This window comes from Asparagus officinalis, chromosome 1, assembly GCF_001876935.1.
Source record: "Asparagus officinalis chromosome 1, Aspof.V1, whole genome shotgun sequence".
NCBI lineage: Eukaryota > Viridiplantae > Streptophyta > Magnoliopsida > Asparagales > Asparagaceae > Asparagus > Asparagus officinalis.
Window position 1 is genome coordinate 14274021 of NC_033794.1, and position 24130 is coordinate 14298150.

The window sequence follows — 24130 nt, forward strand, 5'->3', positions numbered from 1 at the left end:
CCTTTGAAGGTTACAATGACAGTTGTGGAAAAATAATGAGTAACAACTAACAAACATTGAGGAAAGAGAAAAATAGCGGAGGAGATGATGTGGCAGCGAAAAAGCTTAATTGCTAGTTCATGTTACACCTCACATGTTAAATTAAAAGTTTATCTATTAATTTTAAGGCTTCAACTTAAAGTTTTATAGTTAAGTGTTAAGTTTAACTATCAGGTGCTAAGTTTGACCGTTGAGTGTTAATTTCGGCGTCACTTTCAAAGATAATGGTATTTGAGTGATGCGGCAGCTATTGCGAAACAGAGGAGAAGGCAGGAGAGAGGAGAAAGGTGGAGATGCACGAAAGAAGAGGAGAAGGAAAGTGGAAATAAAATTGAAGAAGAGATGATGAAGGTAAAGACGGGACAAATGATAGAAGAGGAAGGAGAAAATTAAAGAGGAGGAAAAGTAGAAGAAGAGGGACGATCGAGAATTGAGTTATGTTGGAGGAAAGATGAGAGAGGGAAATGAAGTTGGGATAGAGAAGAGAGGAGGGTGGAGGATGATGGGCAAAGGAAAGAGGAGGATGAAGGTCGCACAAATTTAGAATGAAGAGAAAGGGAGGAGGCATAACCGTAGAAGAAAAAAAAGAATGGAGGAAAATGTTAGCATGAGGAGAAGATAAGGGTATTTTAGGAATAGAAAAAAAAAGGTGTAGAAAAAAATAGATTTGGATCCTCTCCACTACAAAAAAGTAGTGGAGAGACCACTACTTTTAATCCCAATCGCTAATTACTTAGTACGCGGTTATGATACAATCTAAATCTAACATTCACCATACCTCCGTGTATTGCACTCATTCCTAATTTGCACTCAAAGAAAAAAATCACAATCACCAACTAGATAATCAATGGTTGTGATTATGTAGTGGTCCATCCACTACCTTTTAGATAGTGGAGAGGATCCGAATCCAAAAAAAAATTAGCTTGAAAAAATAGCTTAACCCACGCTTAATTTTGGTCAATGAGTTAAGTCGATCACGTGCTGATTCTTAATTTGGCGCACAAATACAATTGTTTCCCAATAATAATGCTCTCACCTAATTTACCGCTCCCATTACATTTTATTTGTGCTAAAAGATTAATATTTTTTTTTCTTGTCTCTTTTGTCGGTTAATAACATGACCACGTGCACAAGTTGAAGTCTGTCGAGATAAGCCCGAGGAGGATAACCCTCCACGGGTTTAGATTTCCTTTCGAAATTGTACCCGACGTGGTTAGATCCGTATCCGTTAAGACCTTGATATTCTCACTCCCCCTTTTGCTTTTAAGTTCACTAAATTTATCCGCGTGCTCCGACACCCAATTTAAACTTGCTGGCCGCATAGGTTTCTAATATTTTTTACACCGATATTTACTTTTCCACTGACACGGCGAGCTACTAGTATTTATTTGAAATTGATAGTAAAACTTATATATGTTGCGTTTTACTTTCTCTATAGGCGGTCTCCGAGTACTATATGATCTTTTCCCCCCACCAGATTATCAAATTCAACATGGCACCCCTGCTTACTACCTACACTTATGGGGGGTAAAAATATCAAACATCCCCACCTTAATGAACTACACGAAGAACCTTTAAGGAATAGCTAAAACCGTATAGAAAGCATCTAGAATCCACTTACCAATCCTTTAATTTCTTAAAAAATATTTCCCAAATATCTTTTCCTTTTTCCTCTATTTTGTAATATAACACCTTATCCTTTTAAAAACCACCTACAAAGCCCGGGAACAGAACTCTCCTCTCCTCTCCTCTCCTCGAGTTGGTCTTTTTGAGCGTCGCCAAGGTTCTTGAAATTAGTAAGAGACAAAATGCGGGTCGCCGTGGTAGGTGCCGGAATCAGCGGCCTCGTGGCCGCCTACGAGCTCGCCGATGCCGGCGTCAACGTCGTGCTCTACGAGGAGGAGGATCATCTAGGCGGGCACGCGAAGACCGTTGCGGTCGACGGAGTCGATGTAGACCTTGGATTCATGGTCTTCAATCGGGTGAGTTACTAGAGAGCCTCCTCCGGTGTTGTGCTTTAATGTTTTAATGATTCGGATCCTCTGCAGCGTCAAAAAAATTAAAAAAAAAGTGGAGGGGCCTCTACTTAATTACAATCATTGATTATTTATCAGGGTGTTATGATTTTTTTTTCTTTGAGTGCAATAGAGTAAGCGTCTGATATAATATATAGCACAATTACTCATTAAATAATTAATGATTTAGATTAAAAAAACAGCAATCTCAAGAGGGTTTGTCCTTACATTCTTAAAAAAAAAGAGCATATACGCATGTGTCTGCGATTTTTTTATTTTGGAGAATGTTTTGTTACATTTAGACCCGTTATTTGCATATAAAAAGCAAAAAAGAGAGAACATGAAAGAAAAATTATAAAGAAATAAACGAAAATAGGATTTTTTTTTTTTTTAACTTTTCCGACATATTTGGATTCTACTATACGTAGATTAATTTTTCTGGATTACTATTGTGAGATTATTTTAGATGATAATGTTTTCATTCGGAACTTACGACTAATTAGCATAGGCTAAATGGGCGAATGGTAGAGACAAAATTACGACATACATTAAGCGGTGTTTAACTTAGTAAAAGGAAATTGCAAAGTTGGAAATATAAAAGAGAGTAATTACACATGCCTAAAGAAATAGGATAGCTAAAGAGATTCCAAATAAAACCCCTATGATTTTAGCAAGTGTCCTAGCTAGCGCATAATAATTAAAACTCATAATGATGTGTTTACATACAAAAAAAAACTAATAATGTTTCACCTTATCCATTGAGAGTCTACTGATTCACGATATACTTGTGTTGCTTTGGTTGCTCCCTAAAAAAAAGTTATTTAATACTGTATTTTCCAAAGTTGTCTAGGTATACTTGGAGTATCTATCCGAGTACTGTTATCATGAGATTTTGGATAAAAAAAGGTCAATTGCAAAATACACCCCCTCTTCCGCGCGCAGAGATTCAGCCATTTATTATTCTATTTTTTTTAAAGACCCTTAAACCTTAAAATAGAGTTGTCTTTGTATTATCTATGTTGGATGCATATTCGACATCTATAAGAGAATTACAAAATGTTTCTGTGTGACATATTAAAACATGAGTGATTTCTGTGTCACATTGATATCAGATGACACTCACATTAACCAATAACATAAAAGTAACCTTGTTTTAATATATAGTATATAAACAATAATAAAAAGGGTTTAGGACTAATAAGTGCCTAATCACCCAAGAAAATAATTAAATGGGTATTTGGGATTTCTCTATGACCACATATGCTGGTCTAAAGCTGCGGATTCCTTTTCTGCAGAGATTGTCTTTTTTAGTTAGGGGCCCATCTTAGCGCAGCTATGCGGTCTTTTCAGAGCAGTTGGGCCGTCCCTAGTATTTGATAGTAGGGCCCAAGCGTTTGTCCTGGTTAAACGAAGAAAAGATTATACGTGAACCATTTGGCCCTATTAGGGGTAAATAAAAGGAACTAAGGGCAGAGTTACCATGGTTAGCCAATTCGTTAATTTGAAGGGTTAATTTTTTTCCCCATCTGTTAAGTTGTTAGGTTAGTTTATTTAATCTTATGCTTATTTTTATGTTTGGGAATTAAAAAATATTATGACAATGTTCTTTATAAATAGAGATGTTATTTCATAATCCCTCTTATTATTATTATTAGTATTAGTATTATTTGGGTTTAGCGAGGGAACGTCCCCACGATCCTTCGAACTATGAGTGTCAAACCCCCGGGTATGTGTAAGAGGCATAACCCAATGCATTGCCTCAGGTATTTTAAAAAAATTAAATTCTTGTGGGTGCTTCTCAGGAGAGTCTAACCTGAGACCTAAGAATATTACTCATAATCCCTCTAATCGGTGAATTTCTAAACCCCTCATTTTGAGGGGTAAACTCATTTTAACCCTCTGGAGGGATTTGCAAACACTTCTACTATTTTTTGCATTTGGTCAATTATGACATGTTAACTCAATTTACACCTTGTGTAATTCTTTCGTGTTTGACAGGTTAAGAAGGAGTTAACTCTCCTTAGCTCCTCGTTTAACCCTTTACCAAACGGGACTGATGTGGGAAAAAATAAAAAATTCAAAATATCATATTCTCAAAGAAAACTTGTGAAAAGATACATACAAAGAAAATGACTCAAGAGAAAATATTAATCATTTGTATTTTACCCTAATTCAATGATTGATTCATGAAAAAACAAAAACACTCAGCCATGGTTCACATGCAACTAATTAATAGGCTCTGTTTCACGTGCAGAAATGTACAAATCACAAATGTATATATGGTTTCAGATTATTCGAAGTTCTAATACGTATCCTTATATGTATCCTGTTGGATGAGAATATGAACATATCAAATATCCTATCAATGTCTCACACATACAAAACCAAATAATAAAATGAGGCTCCTTGTGTAAATATGAGATTGGAGATTGATTTAGAGCTTCCTAAATTAATTGCCTCTAACTATTATATCAAAACTCTAAAGTTATGATGAGAGTCGAGGAATATAATTTTATACTAATTCTAACATGCCTTCACACGTTGAGCGTCCTTTTAATGGACAGAAATCCTAGACCACGCAGCGGTTACAATTTTTCAAAATCTGCATTAAATTATTTGCCAACAAGATTCGAACTTAGTTTGCTCTGATATCATCTTAAATTAAGTCCTTCTAACCATTATACCAAAACTCCAAAGTTATGGTAAGGATTGAGGATTATAATTCTATATTAATTCTAACACAGCTAAATAGCACTTAAATACACTAATATTTCATTACCTTTACATTTAAATAGCCTAAGTTGTAAAAAGTAGCATAAAAATACCCTAAATTGTCAAAAAGTAGCACATTATTACCTTCTGTTAAATACATAACAAAATATTCCTAGGAATATTTCCATAAGCATAGTACACAAGAATTTTATTATTGTATTGCTCCTAGTTATTGCTTTAATTACTATTTTATCTACCCCTTTAATTTATTACTAATGTTTTAATGAAGTGCATTTTAGTCAAAAGTAACGGTGTACAGATAGTAAAACATTAGGATATTTTTATGTTACTTTTTATAACTTAGGGTATTTATGTGTACAGATAGTAAAACATTAGGGCATTTAAGTGCCATTTAGCCATTGATTTATAGATAAAGTATTTATTAGAAAGTCTGATCATAAGGAATGATATCTTCATACATAGATTAGAATTCTTGAATCAGTCTAACAAATTATAGTGTGTTGGATTTGGGTGTAGCCAAAACCTACCTGTAGGCGACGAGCTCAAGTTGAGTTCTATCAGGCAAGCTCGAGGCTTGCGTCAGGCGAGCTCGAGCGTGGCGCGGGCGAGGGCGAGATCTGAAGGCGAACTTGGGACTCTGCAAACGAGCAACGGGAAAGATCCAGGCGAGCTCGAGCGCTCTTGCTTCAGGCGAGCTCGAGCGCAGCCTCCTTGCAGGCGAGGTTGGTGGCCCGCAAGCGAGCTCGACGCACGCATGGCTGGCGACAGCCTGTTACCAGCCTGACGTTAGGGTTCACCTATAAAAGGAACCCTAACTCGAGATCTCGTGTGCTTCTTCTCTCCTTCTCTCTCGCGAATTTTTCTTGGTGGCGGAGCTTCTCTTCTCCTCTTCTCTCCTTCTCTCTCGCGAATTTTTCTTGGTGGCGGAGCTTCTCTTCTCCTCTCTCTCTCTCTCTCTCTCTCTCTCTCTCTCTCTCTCTCAACAGTGAATTTGAGGGGAGATTTTAAGAGAAATTAAAGAGAGAATTGAAAGGGGATTTGAAGAAGAGGGTTATCACTGTAGCTACAGTAACAAAGTTTCATTTTTTGCGGAATCTCAAGTTTGAAATCTGCTCTTGTATTGTAATTTCTTGTTGATTAATAAGAAATTAATTGTGTGGCTCCCGAGAACGTAAACAAGTTTGTTGAACCTCATAAATCTTGGTGTATTTTTTTCTATACTGTATTTTTCACTGTTAAAGGGGTTTAGCGTAGCCCCGGGTATTTCCCCAAAACCTGGTATTAAAGACTGAAACAATTTAGAGGAAGTCAGATTCAAGTGGGAGCAATGGTCGCAGATGAAGGAAAAGTGAGATTAGAGAAGTTTGATGGAACAGATTTCGGATTCTAAAAAATACAGATTGAGGATTATCTAAATCAAAAAATCTATATCAACCCCCTATAGGCGTCTAAAATTACCTATGAGAGCCCGCACGAAACTCGAAGCAAAGAGTGGACGAGTCAAGAAGGTCTACCCAATCGGCTCGCGCGTGTCGATCAACACGTGCGCGTCAATCAGCTCGTGCGCGTCGGTCAACACGCGCGTCAATCAACTCATACGCGTTGGTCAACACATGCACGTCAATCAGCTCAACACGCGTGCGTCAATCAGCTCGTGCGCGTCGGCCAACACGCGTACGTCAGGCAGCCCCAAGTAATCGACATGTTCGATGGTCAGTCCCGCAACGAAGCGTACAAGTCAACGAGTCGACCAAATACATGAAATGGTAAAAAGTACAAGTCCCGAAAAGAAAAGCGCCAAAAGAGAAAGAGCTTGGCGGAGGTGACGGACCTACACCAGCGCGGGACGGCACAGGCCGACCCGCGCCAGCACGGGTCAGATCTGTCCGACTCGCGCAAGCGCGGGTCAGACCTTGCCGACCCACACCCCCCGCGAGTCAGCAGAGCCCGAAACGTATTTTTGACGTTTTTAAAGCGGTTTTCACGGGATTTATCTGTTCCAGGGGTTCCTAACTAATTTGATATCATCCACAAACATGGTTAGGCTGTTGTTAACTGAAGATAAGACCAAATCACTCATTCTCATCCAAATACCAGCACCCGAGACCTATAAATATCAGCCTAATGCCACCATTTTATAGAGCTAGAATTTTATCAAGAGGACGAGGTGCTGCTGGATTGAAGAGTCAAGGAGCATGAAATTTAAGCGAAGACCAACGAGATCCCGACGAACTTTAATATAAAGAAGAAGTCTTTCGAAGGATCCGAAGCCCCGTACGTCCGTTCCTTGAGATTAGGCTTAGTCTTAATCCGAAGCCCCGTACGTCCGTTCCTTGAGATTAGGCTTAGTCTTAATCTCGAGAAGAGCTACTGATTTCGCTTGGTCGATTTCTCCTTGAGATTAGGCTTAGTCTTAATCTCGAGAAGAGCTACTGATTTCGCTTGGTCGATTTCAGAGCTTTAAGCAAATACTTTCTTGGTGAAGAAGGAGATCCGTTAATTTTTCGACAACCGGATCCGATCCGTGGTCGTCCACGGATAAACCCCGGCACCGGCGAAGAACCCACGCAAGTAAGAGCCGATAAACGATTCTTGTGTTTATTTTCAAGAGAGTTGTAACTTTTATTTTTGTTATTTGAATTCGTTGTAAATGATTAAAGTTATAATGAAATCGATAATGAATGCGACTTTCGACGAAAACACCCCTCTCGGGTAAGAAGCCGGATTCTATGAAGGAAGATGAGTGGAACCTTCTAGACAGACAAGCCCTCGGAGTTATCATATTAACGTTGACTCTTAATGTTGCGTTTAATATTGCGAAGGAAAAGACCACGGCGGGTCTTATGACAGCACTCTCAAATATATATGGGAAGCCATCAACCGTAAACAAAGTTTATTTGATGAGGTGGTTATTCAATCTGAGAATGGCGGAACATGTGTCAGTAGCACAACACCTCAATAAACTCAACATGATCACAACTCAATTGAGTTCAGTTGAAATTGAGTTTGATGAGGAAGTTCGAGCGTTGATCCTTTTGTCTTTCCTACCAGAAAGCTAGAACGCTACAGTCACGGTTGTGAGTAGTTCATCGGGAAGCAATAAGTTAAAGTTCGACGATGTTTGTGATCTAGTTCTCAGTGAGGAGATCCGACGGAGAGAGTCGGGTGAAGCTATAACCTCTTCAGTATTACATACAGAGTCAAGAGATAAAAATTCAACCAGAGGAAACGGACGAGGCAAATCAAACTACAAAGGTAGATCAAAGGACAGGAGGTCCAAGTTAAGGAATCCAAGTAACAGCTTGAAGGCTATCGAATGTTGGAATTATGAAAAGACCGGGCATTATAAGAATCAGTGCAAGAGTACACAAAAGGAGAAGGATGCGAAGGCAGAGGTGAATGTCACTTCCACCTCAGGAGGAGACGACGCATTGATATGCTCTTTGGAGAGAAAGGATGAATCTTGGGTGTTAGATTCAGGAGTGTCGTTCCATGCTACTTCTCAGAAAGAATTCTTTGAAAAGTATATTTCTGGAAATCTTGGATATGTATACATTGGTGATGATCAACCGTGTGCTATTATGGGCAAAGGTGTAGTAAAAATTAAGTTAAACGGGTCAGTATAGGAGTTGAAGGATGTCAGGCATATTTCGGACTTGAGAAAGAACTTAATATATGTAGTTTAGTTGGCTAGCGAAGGATACACTATGACCTTCCATGGTGATGATTGGAAGATCTTAAAGGGTGCAATAACGATTACCCGAGGTAAGAAGACTGGTACCCTGTATATGACAACAGATGCACGTTGTTTGATCTCAGTTACAGCAGGTAATGAGACTTCAAAGCTGTGGCACTAGAGACTCGATCATATGAGTGAGAAGGGGATGAAAATCATGCACATAAAGGAAAAACTCCCAGGACCACAGTCAGTGGAGATGGATATATGTGAAGAATACATACTTAGAAAGCAGAAGAGAGTCAGCTTTTAGACAAGTGGCAGAACCCCCAGGAAAGAGAAGCTAGAGCTCGTTCACTTAGATATTTGGGGACCAACCACCACCGTATCCATTGGTGAGAAACACAACTTCATGACTATTATCGATGATCACTCTCGAAAAGTATGGGTTTACTTTCTGAAGCATAAATCAGAAGTATTTGAGGCTTTCAGAAAATAGAAAGACATGATCGAGAATGAGACTAGTCTGAGAATAAAGAAGCTCAGGACCGACAATGATGATGATTATGAAGACACCGGATTCAAAAAGTTCTGCTATGAGCACGGGGTCAGAATGGAGAGAACCATGCCCGACACGCCTCAGCAAAATGGTGTAGTTGAGCGGATGAACAAAACGTTGACAGAGAGAGCCAGAAATATCTGTATACAGTCAGGTCTACCAAAGCAATTCTAGACAGAAGCGATCAATACAGCAGCTTACTTGATCAACTAAGTTCCATCGGTTTCATTGGAGCACAGAATACCAGAGGGGTATGGTGCGGAAAGGAAGTAAAACTCTCACATCTCAAAGTTTTTGGTTGCGTAGCTTACGTGCATATTAGTGATCAACGCAGGAATAAGCTTGATCCCAAGTTAAAGAAATACACTTTCATCGGCTATGGTGAAGATGACTTCGGCTACCGCATTTGGGACAATAAAAAAATAAGAAAGTGATCCGCAGCAGAGATGTGATATTCAACGAGAAGGTGATGTACAAGAATATGCATAAGATAGATGACTCAGAGAGCGAGTCAATATTTATAGATGTATATGATGTCCCGAGTAACCTCTCGAAAGAACCCAGTACAGAATGTCCTCAGCCAGAAGAGCCTGTTAGACAGAACGATGCGCAGGAGCCCGACACACAAGCTCCGATATTAAGAAGATCTTCTCGGTCTCCTGTGCCCGACAAGAGATATATAAACTATTTGTTGCTAACAGATGGAGGGGAGCATGAAAGCTATGATGAAGCTTGTCAGAGTGGAGATGTGAGTAAGTGGGAGATTGCCATGAAAGATGAGATGAAATCTCTCATCTCAAACTAGACGTGGGAACTACCTGAGTTGCCCACGGGTAAGGACACTTCACAACAAATGGGTATATCAGGTGAAAGAGGAGCAGGATGGCTCCAGAAGATATAAGGCCCGTCTAGTTATTAAAGAATTTCAGCAGAAGGAAGGAATTGACTACACCGATATTTTTACTCCCGTGGTAAAATTAAATACTATCAGGACAGTGATGAATATTGTAGCTATTAAAAATCTTTATCTCGAGCAGTTGGACGTGAAGATACAATTTCTTCATGAAGATCTAGAATAGGAGATATACATGGACCAACCAGAAGGTTTCTTAGAAGAAAAGAAGATGAACTTGGTGTACAAACTCAAGAAGAGCTTGTATGGCCTGAAACAAGCCCTAAGATAGTTATACAAAAAGTTTGACGGCTTCATGCACAAGGAAGATTTCCAGAAGTTCAACATCGACCACTATTTCTACTTCAAAAGATATCAGTTCAGTTATATTATCTTACTGCTATATGTTGATGATATGTTGGTTGCAGGTGCAAATATGGAGGACATCAGGAGTTTAAAGTAGCAATTGTCAAAAGAGTTTGACATAAAAGACTTAGGTCCAGCAAAGAAGATCCTTGGAATGCAAATCACGAGAGACAAGAAGAAAGGGTTCTTGCAGTTGTCTCAGATAGAGTACATCAATCGTGTTTTGCAGAGATTCAATATGGGCGATGCCAAGTCAGTCAGCACACCCTTGACCAACCATTTTCGTCTATCAAAGGATCAATTTTCTTAGTCAGATGAACAGAAAGAGAGTATGGCTAAGGTTCCTTACACCTCAGCCATTGGAAGCTTGATATACGCAATGGTCTTACGAGACCAGACATTGACCATACAGTGAGAGTGGTCAGTCGGTTTATGTTAAATCCAGGAAAAGCTCATTGGAAAGCAATCAAGTGGAATCTGAGGTATCTACGAGGCACCACACAGAAGTGTTTGTATTTTGGTAAGGAAGAAGTGGAAGCATAAGGGTACGTCGATGCAGACTTTGGAGGTGAAGTTGATCACCGAAGAAGCACCACCGGCTATGTATTCATTGTCGGAACTACAGGTGTTAGTTGGATGCTACAGATACAGAAGATTATCACTCTATCCACTACAGAAGCTGAGTATGTAGCAGTGACTGAAGCGAGTAAAGAGATGATATGGCTTCAGGGTTTATTAACAGAGTTGGGATTCAAACACGAGAAGAATGTTTTACACAGTGATAGAGTGTGATACACTTGGCTAAGAATTTCGCATTTCATTCTAGAACGAAGCACATTGGGCTTCGATACCACTTAATCATATCCTTATTGGAAGATGACATATTAAAACTGGAGAAGATTTCAGGAAGCAAGAATCCAGTAGATATGTTAACAAAGACGATGATCATTCAGAAACTGGAGTTGTACGTAACTTCAGTTGGCCTTCATGCATAAGTGATTAGGGTGGAGCCACACAGGAGAAGATGCTTATTGAGATAGCCTGCTGACGATGGTTTGATCTCCTAATGGGAGATTGTTGGATTTGGGTGTAGCCCAAACCTACCTGCAGGCGATGAGCATGAGTCGAGCTCTGTCGGGCAAACTCGAGGCTTACGTCAGGTGAGCTCGAGCGTGGCACAGGCGAGGGCGAGATCCGAAGGCGAACTTGGGACTTTGCATGCGAGCAGCGGGCGAGATCCAGGCGAGCTCGAGCGCTCATGTTTCAGGCGAGCTCGAGCGCGGGCTCCTTGCAGGTGAGGTTGGTGGCCTGCAAGCGAGATCGAGCGCTCGCATGGCTGGCGACAGCCTAGCTGGCTATCGCCATCCTGGCGTTAGGGTTCACCTATAAAAGGAACCCTAGCCTGAGATCTCGTGTGCTTCTTCTCTTCTTCTCTCTCGCGAATTTTTAGCTTGTGATCTCGTGTGCTTCTTCTCTCCTTCTCTCTCGTGAATTTTTCTTGGTGACGGCGCTTCTCTTCTGCTCTCTCTCTCTCTCTCTCTCTCTCTCTCTCTCTCTCTCTCTCTCTCTCTCTCTCTCTCCCCCAGATCCGAAGGCGAACTTGGGACTTTGCATGCGAGCAGCGGGCGAGATCCAGGCGAGCTCGAGCGCTCATGTTTCAGGCGAGCTCGAGCGCGGGCTCCTTGCAGGTGAGGTTGGTGGCCTGCAAGCGAGATCGAGCGCTCGCATGGCTGGCGACAGCCTAGCTGGCTATCGCCATCCTGGCGTTAGGGTTCACCTATAAAAGGAACCCTAGCCTGAGATCTCGTGTGCTTCTTCTCTTCTTCTCTCTCGCGAATTTTTAGCTTGTGATCTCGTGTGCTTCTTCTCTCCTTCTCTCTCGTGAATTTTTCTTGGTGACGGCGCTTCTCTTCTGCTCTCTCTCTCTCTCTCTCTCTCTCTCTCTCTCTCTCTCTCTCGCTCTCTCACTCTCCCCGACTCTCTCAACAGTGAACTTGAGGGGAGATTTTAAGAGAAATTAAAGAGAGAATTGAAAGGGGATTTAAAGAAGAGAGTTATTACTGTAGCTACAGTAACAAACTTCCGTTTGTTGAGGGATCTCAGGTTTGAGATCTGTTCTTGTATTGTAATTTCTTGTTGATTTATAAGAAATTAATTGTGTGGCTCCCGATGACGTAGGCAAGTTTGCCGAACATCGTAAAACTTGGTGTATTTTTCTTTATACTACGTTTTTCGCTGTTAAAGGGGTTTAGCGTAGCCCCGGGTATTTCCCCAACATAGTGGTCCAAAATTAACAGTGTTAGGTCGACACTTGATTTCTTCCTTAATATAAGATTATTAACTTGTGGATATGTTTTTGTATGGACATTGTTGTGTCTATTTCTGCTTCATATCTGCATCTGTTTGCATTAGAGAAGATATACATATCTCATTTAAATATGTATTTGTATACTAAATTATTTTTTATTTGTCATTATAGGTAACATATCCGAACATGATGGAGTTCTTTGAGACCCTTGGAATTGAAATGGAGATTTCTGACATGTCATTTTCCGTCAGTCTTGATGAAGGGAAGGGTTGTGAATGGGGGAGCAGAAATGGATTATCCGGTTTATTTGCACAAAAAAGAAATGCAATTAATCCTTATTTTTGGCAAATGATCCGTGAAATTGTCAAGTTTAAAGCTGATGTTCTTAAGTGAGTAATCTCAATTTCGAAACTATATAAAATTTTAATTAGAGAAATCAGATAGGAACTTTCAATAGTGTAAGAACATTATGAACTATTGAAAATTATTGCTAACGAGGTTCACAGTCTTAAATAAAAAAAGGTCTAAACTATACTTATTTCTACGTAACAGCCTACAAAGCTCATAAGAACAATGTAGTTAAGTGCGTAAGTGCAAAAACTGTCCAAACACTTGAACAACTAGCCGCAGTTGTCGTCAGGCATGACAGTTATTGAAAAGTTTTACAATTGGTTATTTGCACTTTGGTACTCTTGAAGTTTACACTGTGATGAACTTCGATACTCCGAAGTGTACACTTCTTTCAGTTTGATACCCCAAAGTCTTTTTCTGACATTTCGCGACCCGATGTCTACATCTTTTTGAACTTTGATTTTTTTTTTCTTTTTTCTTTTTTTTTACGCTATGATGTCCTAAAATTTGGGGTATTGAAGTTGAAGAATTTTTGAACTTGGGGTGTCAAGGTTAAAACATGTGTGAACTTTTCCATTAACAACACTTCAGAAGAAAGCTCCGTTCTGGGCTTCATTCTCTATCGCGCATTTCATAAAACATGTTAAATCCCCTCAAATTCTTTAGGAATCTCTCTAAATTTGCATATTAAAAGTTTATGGATCCCAATAAGTCTACAATCACTCTTTGAATTAGTTTCAATCGAGAAAACCCAATTGAGCTTTATTAATTTTGCGCATGAAAAAAAAGGTATCTTGAGGATCATGAGAACAATCCTGATTTGGGCCGAGGTGAAACCCTGGAGCAGTTCATCAAGTCACATGGATACTCTCAGTTGTTTCAGACTGCTTATCTTGTAAGCCCATTTTTAAAATGTTGCCCAAAAAAAGCTCATTTTTACTTGGGTCAATTGATAATGATTTTTTTTTAAGGTACCCATTTGTGCTTCAATCTGGTCATGCTCTTCTGAGGGAGTGATGAGATTCTCGGCTTTCTCTGTGCTCTCATTTTGCAGGAATCATCATCTACTTCAGGTATCATCACATTTCTTATTTCTTGATCACATCTAATTTGTGAGATTTGATATTAAGCAACCTTAATCTATGTGCAAATAATCTTGAAGTGTGTCATGTATAGGGTAGGGTTTTGCACAAAACTACCGTAATCTTTTTTTATTAGAGGTCTATCATGAACTGTTAAGACGGCAGAAAAATATCATGAACTATTGGAAATTTTTGGTAATGACCTATCAGCTCGAATAACGCGTAATTATTCTTGAATGTAGGAGAGGGGAATAGGATCATGTATATAAAGTAGATAAGGGTAGATTGTCCAAAATATGCCGCCTGTATTGTGAAGCATGTGACAGACCAGCTTAAATGCATGATAGTTCACTGAAAAAATTATTACAGGAAGTTTAGTGAAAAAAATTTGGTAGTTTTCTCAAATAAAAAAAGTTTATGGTAGCTTTGTGCAGAAACCCGCAAAGACGTGATAGTTTTTCGTGAAATTTACCATGTCAAAAAAGGTTTTTGAATGTGAGAAACAAAACATAAGTTTTTTTTTTTTTTAACTTTCACATATGTACTAACCACTAGATATAAATATTTGTGCGCACTTCAGCTCTTTGGTCGTCCCCAATGGCTCACAGTCAAGGGGCGTTCGCATCATTATGTCAACAAGGTAGATGTTCCTTTGAGTTTTGTTCGTGATCGTTATGAATTTATTGAAGCTATTGCTATTTGTCTTTTCTTTTACATGTTAATCTTCAGTTTGAGTGCACAATTTGACTTGGAGCAGGTTAGAGAAGAGCTGGAGAATAGAGATTGTCATATTAAAACTGGTTGTGCAGTGCAACTGAGGATGTGAGCCTGGCGGCCCCCCCCCCCCCCCCCCCCCTCTCTCTCTCTCTCTCTCTCTCTCTCTCTCTCTCTCTCTCTCTCTCTCTCTCTCTCTCTCTGTAGAACCATTGTGCATGGGCACAATGTCCTTAAGCTGTGGTAAATATGTGTGTTGTGTCAAATTTCAAAATATTGTCACTTTAATATGCTTAAGCTATTAAACATGTTAGATATAATTTTTTCCCCCCTCAATGGCCCTACAACCAGTCATCGTTTACAGATCAAAATGTAGGATGATAGAGTAAGATGTTTAGGATAGCAATTGAGGCTGAATAAAAAATTAAGATGGACAAGTCTATACACTAAAAATAGGATAAGTAATAAGTACCTCTGTGAGAAATCAACGATAGCTTTCTTTGAGAACAAAATGAGGAGAATTGATTAAGATAGTCTGGAGACATGTACAACGGTGACAAATGAATATGCTAATTAGGAGCAATAGCATCACAGGCTTGATACAGCTATAAAAACTGCATCACGCATAAACAAACATGGGTTAGACAGCGAAAAGATGGATATGGTTATTGCTAATTTCCTCATATAATGTGCATGTATACCTGTCCTTGTGTACATATACTTGAGTTCATTTGCTTGCGTGTGCATGACACAATAAAAATACTTCGATATACTTGTCCTGAAACATTTGGTTTATGGTGGCAGGCTGTCGTGTGTTATTGGTAGATAATTCAGAAGAGATATATGATGGATGCATAATTAGCGTCCACGCACCAGACGCTTTGAAAATTTTAGGAACAGGAGCAACATATGAGGAATCAAGAATACTTGGTGCTTTTAGATATATGTACAGGTACTCTCTATTCTATCCTATCTTTTAGATCTAAAGTTAACACCTATAGTAAGCATTAAACATGAAAAAGGATCAAAATGATAAATAATTTTTGTACAGATTGAACATGATAAGGACCTGTATAGCCTTCAGAGGATGCGTATCTGGGAGTAATTAAGTATTTGATATCTTGGAAAAGTCCAGCTGTAGAAGGGGATCATTTTTTCAATTTGATTAGTCTGATATTTATTTAGTGAATGTTTATGTTTATTGTTCCATGTCAGTGATATATATCTTCATCGCGACACAAAAATGATGCCCCAGAACCCAGCAGCATGGAGTGCCTGGAATTTTCTCGGAACAACCAACAGTGGTGTTTGTCTTTCGTACTGGCTCAATGTGCTCCAGGTGTATAAAGGTTCTTCTGTTGGTTAATTGCACTGTCATAATGTTTCTGTAAGTGACCTATTAAGCACAAAAAAAAACTAATTGAATTTCTTTTGCGTTTTGTAGAATCTTGGTCCAACTGAACCTCCTTTCCTTGTGACTCTCAATCCTCCCTGTACTCCTCAGCATACTGAACTTAAATGGAGGACAAGCCATCCTGTTCCTTCAGTGGCAGCATCAAAAGCTTCACTTGAGCTTGAAAAAATTCAGGGCAAAAGAGGAATTTGGTTTTGTGGTGCATATCAAGGTATCTGTGATTTCTCTTCTAATTGAAAGTTATGAATTTCACATGAATAAGTTGTTGACATAAACAATAATGTATCTCTTAGGGAGAAAGAAGATGTACAAACTACTATCAGCATGCATTTCATTAGGCGTAGGGTTGCAATCAAAGAATAGAAGCTTTCTTTTCCAAAACAAGATTTGTACTCAAATTTGAGAACTCATGGTGCAAAATGATTGGCGTGTTCATCATGCTTAATAGAAGTTCTGCATATTTTCATTTTGTTGCATACCTTATCACTCATATTTGTAAAACTTATCAAATGTAAATGTCAGTCATATTTTCTTTGCAGGCTATGGTTTCCACGAAGATGGATTAAAGGTACTTATGACACAACAGTACCTATAGAATTTAGTGTGTAATACAAGCTTTGATTTGATAGAATATTTTTTTATAATATACTTTGAAGTTTGAAACAGTTTTATTATATCCTTTTCAATTTGCTACTTTGTTTATGGATGCTTCCTATCGCACGGGCTCCAGCTAATGAGTTCTTGGGGTTATCTGTCAGGCTGGTAGAGTTGCTGCACACGGTGTTCTTGGAAAGGAATATAATCCTTTGAAAAATCCAACACATATGGTACCTTCTTTGATGGAAACTGGAGCAAGACTTATAGTTACTAGATTTCTTGAACGTTATATATCGACTGGTTGCTTGACGTAAGTTTGCAGTAGTTATTGGTCTCAAGTTATTGTGGTCCATAGAGATCTTGTGCACACTTTTCTTCCTCATTTCTGTCACTTAGAGTAGCATAGGCGTGATTAACCAACAAATCATTTGCTTATCGTCATGTTATCTTGCATGTGATTTAAAGGTCATTTTCACTCCCTAGGCCATGATACACAACTGGTCTTAGGTTGAGATGGGACCAGAGATCAATCACCATGATAAAAAAATGAAGTTTTCATATCACCATGATAAAAAAAAAATGAAGTTTTCATTTGATTCTAGTGAAGTAATAATAATTTAAAAAACTTAAAATATCCCACTTCACTGATTTTGCTTATACGACATATTCTCTTTTAGGAGCATCAAGGTTTCCATTCAATAAAGTTGAACTTCTCAACTTCCGGATAGAATTTATGTGTCTTCTTTCCGTTTTGTTAATCAGGACGTGCAAGTTATATGTGCAAGCTACACCAGCTTTACTTTTTTCAGGAGATTTATGAAATTTATATTTATTTTTATACAACGTTTTATTACTTTTTTTTTGGAATAAACAAGTTCTCAAGATAGTGTTCCAGCAACTAAAAAAGGAGTAAATTCATGTCATCCCAATAAAACATTGTGAAACTATAGTACTTTCACCTAAAGGTATGGTGCTTTTTGCTTAAATTTTACAAAATTAAATTAACAAATAAAAGAGCATGAGAACTTAATTTGTGCAGGTTGCTAGAAGAAGGAGGTACAATTTTTGTTTTTGAAGGAATCAACACGAAAAGTCACATGAAATCCGTCTTGAAAGTTCACACTCCTTTGTTCTACTGGAAGGTTTTCCCCCCCATTCTGTAATTTTTTTTAGTGTAACTTCTTGTATAAGTCCTCAATCATTTGGCATAAATCAGAAACAATTATGAATTTGCATCTGATATTAGTGCGGCAATTTACTAGCACTCGTCATGTTTACAGATTGCTACACAAGCTGATTTAGGACTTGCAGATGCATATATAAATGGGTACTTTTCCCTTGTGGACAAGCAAGAAGGCCTTCTAGATCTTCTTCTGGTATACTTGATTAACAGAATCAGTTTTCCCTACTGAGTTGATCCCGTGATCGACGTTGATTACTTTTTGCAGATTCTTATTTGTAACAGAGATCTTACAAATCCATCAAGCAAGAGTTTAAATAAAAGGTGGTTCAGAACAATTTTTTCTATATTATAAACATGAGTTAGTATTTTATATAGTTTTGTTAATTGAATATTTCTGATTAAAATTTTCAGAGGTTGGTGGACACCATTATTTTTAACAGCTGGAGTTTCATCAGCCAGATATTTTTATCATCATGTTTCAAGGCAAAACAGTCTCACGCAAGCTCGTCGTAATATCTCTCGTCACTATGATCTGGTTAGTTATTTGAGATTATGTGACTGAATAGTGGTGCTTATATTGTTTTTCAGATTACTCGCCATAGGTGTTTTACTCTGTCTCACTGTTTACAAATTTATAGCATAATTGCACTAGTTAGCAGTAGCAAAAATTTACAATGAAACAATAGGTATTAGTTGTTAATAGAATAGTGTAAAAAGAAGAAACAAAAGAAGGAATAAAAATCTGTCATAGTATTAAATATAAAGTATAAACATTACAGATCTTGTAGTGTATCAGATTATTTTGTTATTGTCAACTATAAATAAAAGCAAAAGACACTATATGTGTTTGCATTCAGTTTATGGACTTGGAAGTGATCTGGTAGAGAATTCTGAGTTACTGAAACAAAAAGAAGCCGTGTGATTACTTCTTGGAAGATGAAAATTTATAAATGAAAGGTATCCCTTCTCATCAAAGTACATTTATTTTCATATTGGGTGTTGCTTGCAGTTGCAGGGTATTGGGAGATCAATTCAAACTATTTTACGCAATTGCGTCTTCTTTAACATACTGTTCCATCACAGTTAAAACAACGTATCTAGTAAACTCATTGCCATGAATTATTTAATTTTGTATCTCATATTTGCTAAGTTTTGATATAGTAAAATTAGGAATGCCCTGATATATGTTGCTGATTCCTTGGATTGTTTTTCTCTCCTTGGAAAGATTTAGAAGGTCAGAAACTTAGAATGTTCTTTTCTTCATGCAAAATCAAGCTTTCAATTTGTGTATCCTTGTGTCGTTACTTCTTTGTAAAGTACCATCAATCCTTCTATATTATTTTCCCCCCGACAAATTAGAACTTGACAATATCCTTTTCTTCTTTGTGTATGCAGAGCAATGAATTTTTCTCTCTATTCTTAGACGAGACGATGACATATTCTTGTGCAATTTTCAAGGTTCAGATCTCCTTATAGATCGACTTTACAGTGCTATGTTATTTTGAGTTCTCAGCTGGTTCTGTACTGCATTTGCAATATCATTTACAGATGGAGAATGAAGACTTGAAAGTTGCTCAGCTACGAAAACTGTCCCTTTTGATTGATAAGGTACTTTCCTTAAGATCCTTTAGACTTGACGCATTCATTTGAATGATTTAGTTTTCCACTGGGTATCCTGAGTCTTTTTTTCCCCTTACTCAAAACTTAGGCTAGAATTGAAAGCAAACATGAAATTCTTGAGATTGGATGCGGTTGGGGAAGTCTAGCAATAGAAGTTGTTAAGCGAACTGGATGTAAATACACCGGCATCACCTTGTCTGCAGAGCAACTCAAACTTGCCAAAAGAAGAGTGAAAGATGCAGGTTTAGAGGTTTTTATCTCACTTTAACCCTTAAATCTATTTTCATCAGGAATTCGATTAATATGAAGTACTAAACCACAGTATCTTTTTTTCTTTGCTTTGTATTTTCCAATATATAAGAGAAAGTTGATCTCGTTGAGCTTGTGTTCTTCTTTGTCATAATTCATATATATAATGTATTACAAACTCTTTTCATATTCCTCATAATTCATATATATAATGTATTACAAACTCTTTTCATATTCCTCCTTTAAAGCTATTAAATTGATCATAGGAATTCACATTTAGGTCAAGTGCAATTTTAAGATTATTTATATAGCAGTTGAGGATAGATGGAGATTGGAAATATTTTACTTGGTACATCTTTTTTCAGGACAAAATTACATTCTTGCTCTGTGATTACCGCCAATTACCGAGCTTTCACAAATATGACAGAATTATATCTTGGTATGGATTCCAAACAGCTTCATCTTCTTGCGACATAATTTTGCATTTGCGTGCTCACCAATGCACAAATAGTTTTGGCCTTACCAAATCAATTTTTGCAGTGAGATGTTAGAAGCAGTTGGGCATGAGTACATGGAAGAATTCTTTGGACGTTGTGAATCGATTTTGGCTGAAGATGGTCTATTTGTCCTTCAGGTGAATATTTTTGTTAAAAAATTACATATCAATAAAAAAAATTCTTATAATGTTTACTCCGTATGATTCAACAAAATTTTATTTAAAGGCAATGGGATGAACTGTGTCAGAATTTTCTTCAGGCACAAAGTTAATCATGACATTCTTCAAGATAAAAGGAGAAGGATAAATTTATACAGTTTGCTAATCATCTTGTTATGATTGATTTTTGATAGATGCGCAATATATGTAAGCATGTAAACCTTTGGTAGCAAGGACAGCTGGGCTCAAAATGTGCACTTATTTAGGTTTCAAATGTAACAATACCGAAATAATCCCTGAAGATTCCCCTTTATTGATTTGTTTTTCTCACCGTAATGTAACAATACCGAAATAATCCCTGAAGATTCCCCTTTCCTGATTTTTTTCCCCCACTGTAATTTTATTTTATTGTTCACTCTCACTATAAAATTCTTACAATAGAGCCCTTGGGTACAGTTTATCTCAATTCCAGATGAAAGATATGATGAATATAGGAGAAGTTCTGACTTTATAAAGGAGTACATTTTCCCTGGTGGGTGTCTTCCTTCTCTGAGTAGAGTAACATCAGCCATGGCTGCTTCTTCAAGGTTCTGGTAATTGTTACAGATACATTACAGATCCTCATAGCTTTGTTATGTGTTTACAAAAGTGTATAATGTTTTATCTTGGAAACTTACTTAAGCTTGTATTGTATATCATAGTGTGGAACATGTGGAGAATATGGGCATACATTATTACCAAACATTGAGATGCTGGAGGGATAATTTCATGGCCAAAAAGAGGTATTTCCATAATCAAATTAGTAGTAAGATGGGTGCTTTTGGGTGTTTATTGTCTAGTTATAATCAAAAGATTGCACTAATCAATTTTCTTTGATATGTTTGATTTTTCTTCTGTTTCAACGAATAAATTATTTATATAATCTGATGATGAAGACATGCACAGTTCTTACCGTTAATTCTTTTCGGCATATGACATAAAAGTTTACATATTGTCATGCATAAGCCTTTTCTATATTTCTTTTTTCAGTGAGATTTTTGCCCTGGGGTTTGACGAGAAGTTCTTAAGGACATGGGAATACTACTTCATATATTGTGCAGCTGGTTTTAAATCGCTGACGCTTGGAAATTATCAGGTATGCGTCTGCCTTAATCAAACTTGATAATAAGAAAGAGGAAGTTTTTTTTAATAGATAATGGAGGTGTGTTATGCAGTTTATACAAGATTTGGGGATAATTTTCTTTATAAAATATCTCTTTAGAATCACGTAATCACTTAAGCCAGTACTATTAAGGAATTGATAAATTGTGACAAAGTTCACAATAGTTTTCTGAACAAAACCATGAAAATCCATGTTAGATTCTGTTAAAGAAAAAATGCATGCTTGTAATTTTTGTATACCGTATACAACTTCACAGATGACAGAAATATTCTTATTTATTTTTATTTTTATTAGGTGCCCCTTGTATTGTTTTTTGGTAAATACTAATGAAAAACTACGAAATTTCGCAGATCGTTTTCTCTCGCCCAGGCAACCTTAAAGCATTCAGTGATCCATTCAAAGGCATTCCATCTGCATACTGATCCTTTCTGGCTTTCTCCGAAAACATTTACCTTTACGATTTTTCTTTAAGTCCACTCATTGGTTTTATTCTTGTAGTTCTCGGGTAAAAAAGAAATGATATTGGGTATTATCCTACATTTGCTATTACAGGTTTAAATTCCTGTCATTTTTTTTTTTCTTTCTAGATTTCTCATGCGATTAGAGATAAAGAACAGAGAAGATGTGATCCATCCTTCTTCGGTAGGTGGAGTGCTCTGCAGGATTTTGGTCTTCATTGCAAATATGTGAAGTATATGCTATACGGATTAGTTCATTGCAAAATTGAACTCGCAATGCAAGTACCTTATTGTAAACTGTCGTCGTCCAACACGGCAACACAGCTGTAATAGCAATTAGTTAGCTGGGTGCCATGTTTGAGTTGTTAGAGATTTCTGGACTTCTGTTAGGGGCGGTTTGGTTCTCTGTTTTTGAGGGAAAGGCTCTCTTGAAAGCCTGTCAAAAATACTAAAAGTATCACTTTTTGGCAGGCTTTCAGCCAAAATCGTCTCTAAAAAAGAAGATTTAGACTGAAAGCCTGCTAAAAAATGACACTTTTGATACTTTTGACAGGCTTTCAAGAGAGCATTTCCCTCAAAAACAGGGAACCAAACAGCCCCTTAGGGGTTAGTTGCAATTAAAATTATAACTTCAACCGCATTTGTAGCTCAAAAAGTTAACAATTATGACTATCGCGCAAGTCGTTGCCTTTCATATTTTTCTTTTTTCCTTTTTTTTTTTTGCTACAGTATTTTTTATAAGCACCACTACTAGTCACATCGGTGTAGGCTCACATGACAGTGAGTACAAGTGAGCACACTTCGGCGCAAACAGATTAGACCAACCGAATTTCGGTTGTTCAATGGGATTTTAGAAAAACTAATGTTCGGTCCGGTTCTAAAATATTTGAAACTGAAATAATCAAACCAACCGCCCTCAATATAATTGTCTAAAATTTTATGCTTATTCAAGGTGAATAGATAATTTATACTCAACATTTTTATGTATATTAATTGATAAATATTTAATTTTAGTTCGCAAAGTTATCGATTTAATGAGTTTCCTCTTCACTTTGGTATATGAGATGACTGAAAGGTTCATATGAGCAATAGTCTTCTACTTTGGCTAATGACTGAAAGGTTCATATGAGACATAGTCTTCTACTTTAGCTAATAATCCTTTAACTTTACATGTCTAAGCCCAAACCAAACAAACCGCAGCAACGCCGCATCGATTTAACACGGTTAGGTACGGGTCGGGTTTGACTCTAGTTCGGGTCAGGTCGGTTCGGTTTGAAAAGAAATAGTCAAAACCGTCTAAAACAACCGTTTACTCACCCCTGACAACGAGTTGGCAACCCCTTTTGCAAAATGAGCTGTCAACTTGTAGCTAGTTTCCTCTACTCGTATTGCATTGGTCAATTATAGTGCAATAAATTCTTTTTTCTTTCCCCGGGATAATGCAACCAAAAAACAAACCAAACTGTGACAACCATATAGGAACCTCCTAACCATCCAGATCAACCGTGATGGGTGTGAAACAATCAATTTTTAAGATAGTTACATGCAAATGCAGCAATAGCCTATGCAACTGCAGGGTACACAGCGTGCCCGTTGTGTAGATATGCTGCAGATTACATTGTTGTCAAAATAGAATGCACTGGAAACAAAAGCTTGTTTATTTATGATCCTTAATATAATAGGAAACTAAATATCAACTCCTTGATGTTAACTACACCAGGACTTCTCTCTACCTGCACCTAAAGTAAGACATACAATACTCAAAATCAGTGACACCCAGCTATTGAACTTTTGGTAGGGCAAATTTCAAACAGTGGAGCAAATCTTTCAATTAAAACTGATACCGATTGAGTTCATTACTGGCCTCACAGCCTCACAAAACGTAAACAATCAACATATAAGGTTTAACCTCGTGAGAAACAATTTAGTTGACATGGAAACAATTTAATATATGCCTGCATGCCTCCTAAGTTAACCCATCCAAGTATATCACCATCAAATCAGCATGACACAAAACAAATTGTTTGCGCAAGGAAACACCACAGATCAGAGAGAGA

The 24130-nt window shown here is 37.6% G+C and overlaps 1 protein-coding gene across 3 annotated transcripts; it reads left to right on the plus strand.

Annotated features, from left to right (window-relative positions):
* On the plus strand, nt 1597-22427 carry LOC109851030 (tuberculostearic acid methyltransferase UfaA1-like). Of its 3 annotated transcripts, XM_020421153.1 has the most exons (24): nt 1597-2021; nt 12760-12977; nt 13729-13834; nt 13911-14012; nt 14602-14661; nt 14779-14841; nt 15521-15687; nt 15951-16074; nt 16180-16360; nt 16689-16717; nt 16908-17056; nt 17786-17888; nt 18027-18122; nt 18195-18250; nt 18341-18464; nt 19325-19387; nt 19478-19537; nt 19638-19799; nt 20164-20237; nt 20339-20432; nt 20910-21046; nt 21155-21235; nt 21483-21588; nt 21966-22427. In XM_020421153.1, exons 1-24 carry the CDS (start codon nt 1848-1850, stop codon nt 22035-22037), a joined length of 2601 nt encoding a protein of 866 aa, XP_020276742.1. In that variant the 5' UTR covers nt 1597-1847; the 3' UTR covers nt 22038-22427. The 3 variants fall into 3 exon arrangements, with proteins under 3 accessions (XP_020276742.1, XP_020276728.1, XP_020276735.1); XM_020421139.1 differs by lacking the exons at nt 1597-2021; nt 12760-12977; nt 13729-13834; ... (1 more) ...; nt 14602-14661; nt 14779-14841 and having other exon boundaries at nt 15555-15687; nt 20910-21040; XM_020421146.1 differs by lacking the exons at nt 1597-2021; nt 12760-12977; nt 13729-13834; ... (2 more) ...; nt 14779-14841; nt 15521-15687 and having other exon boundaries at nt 15987-16084.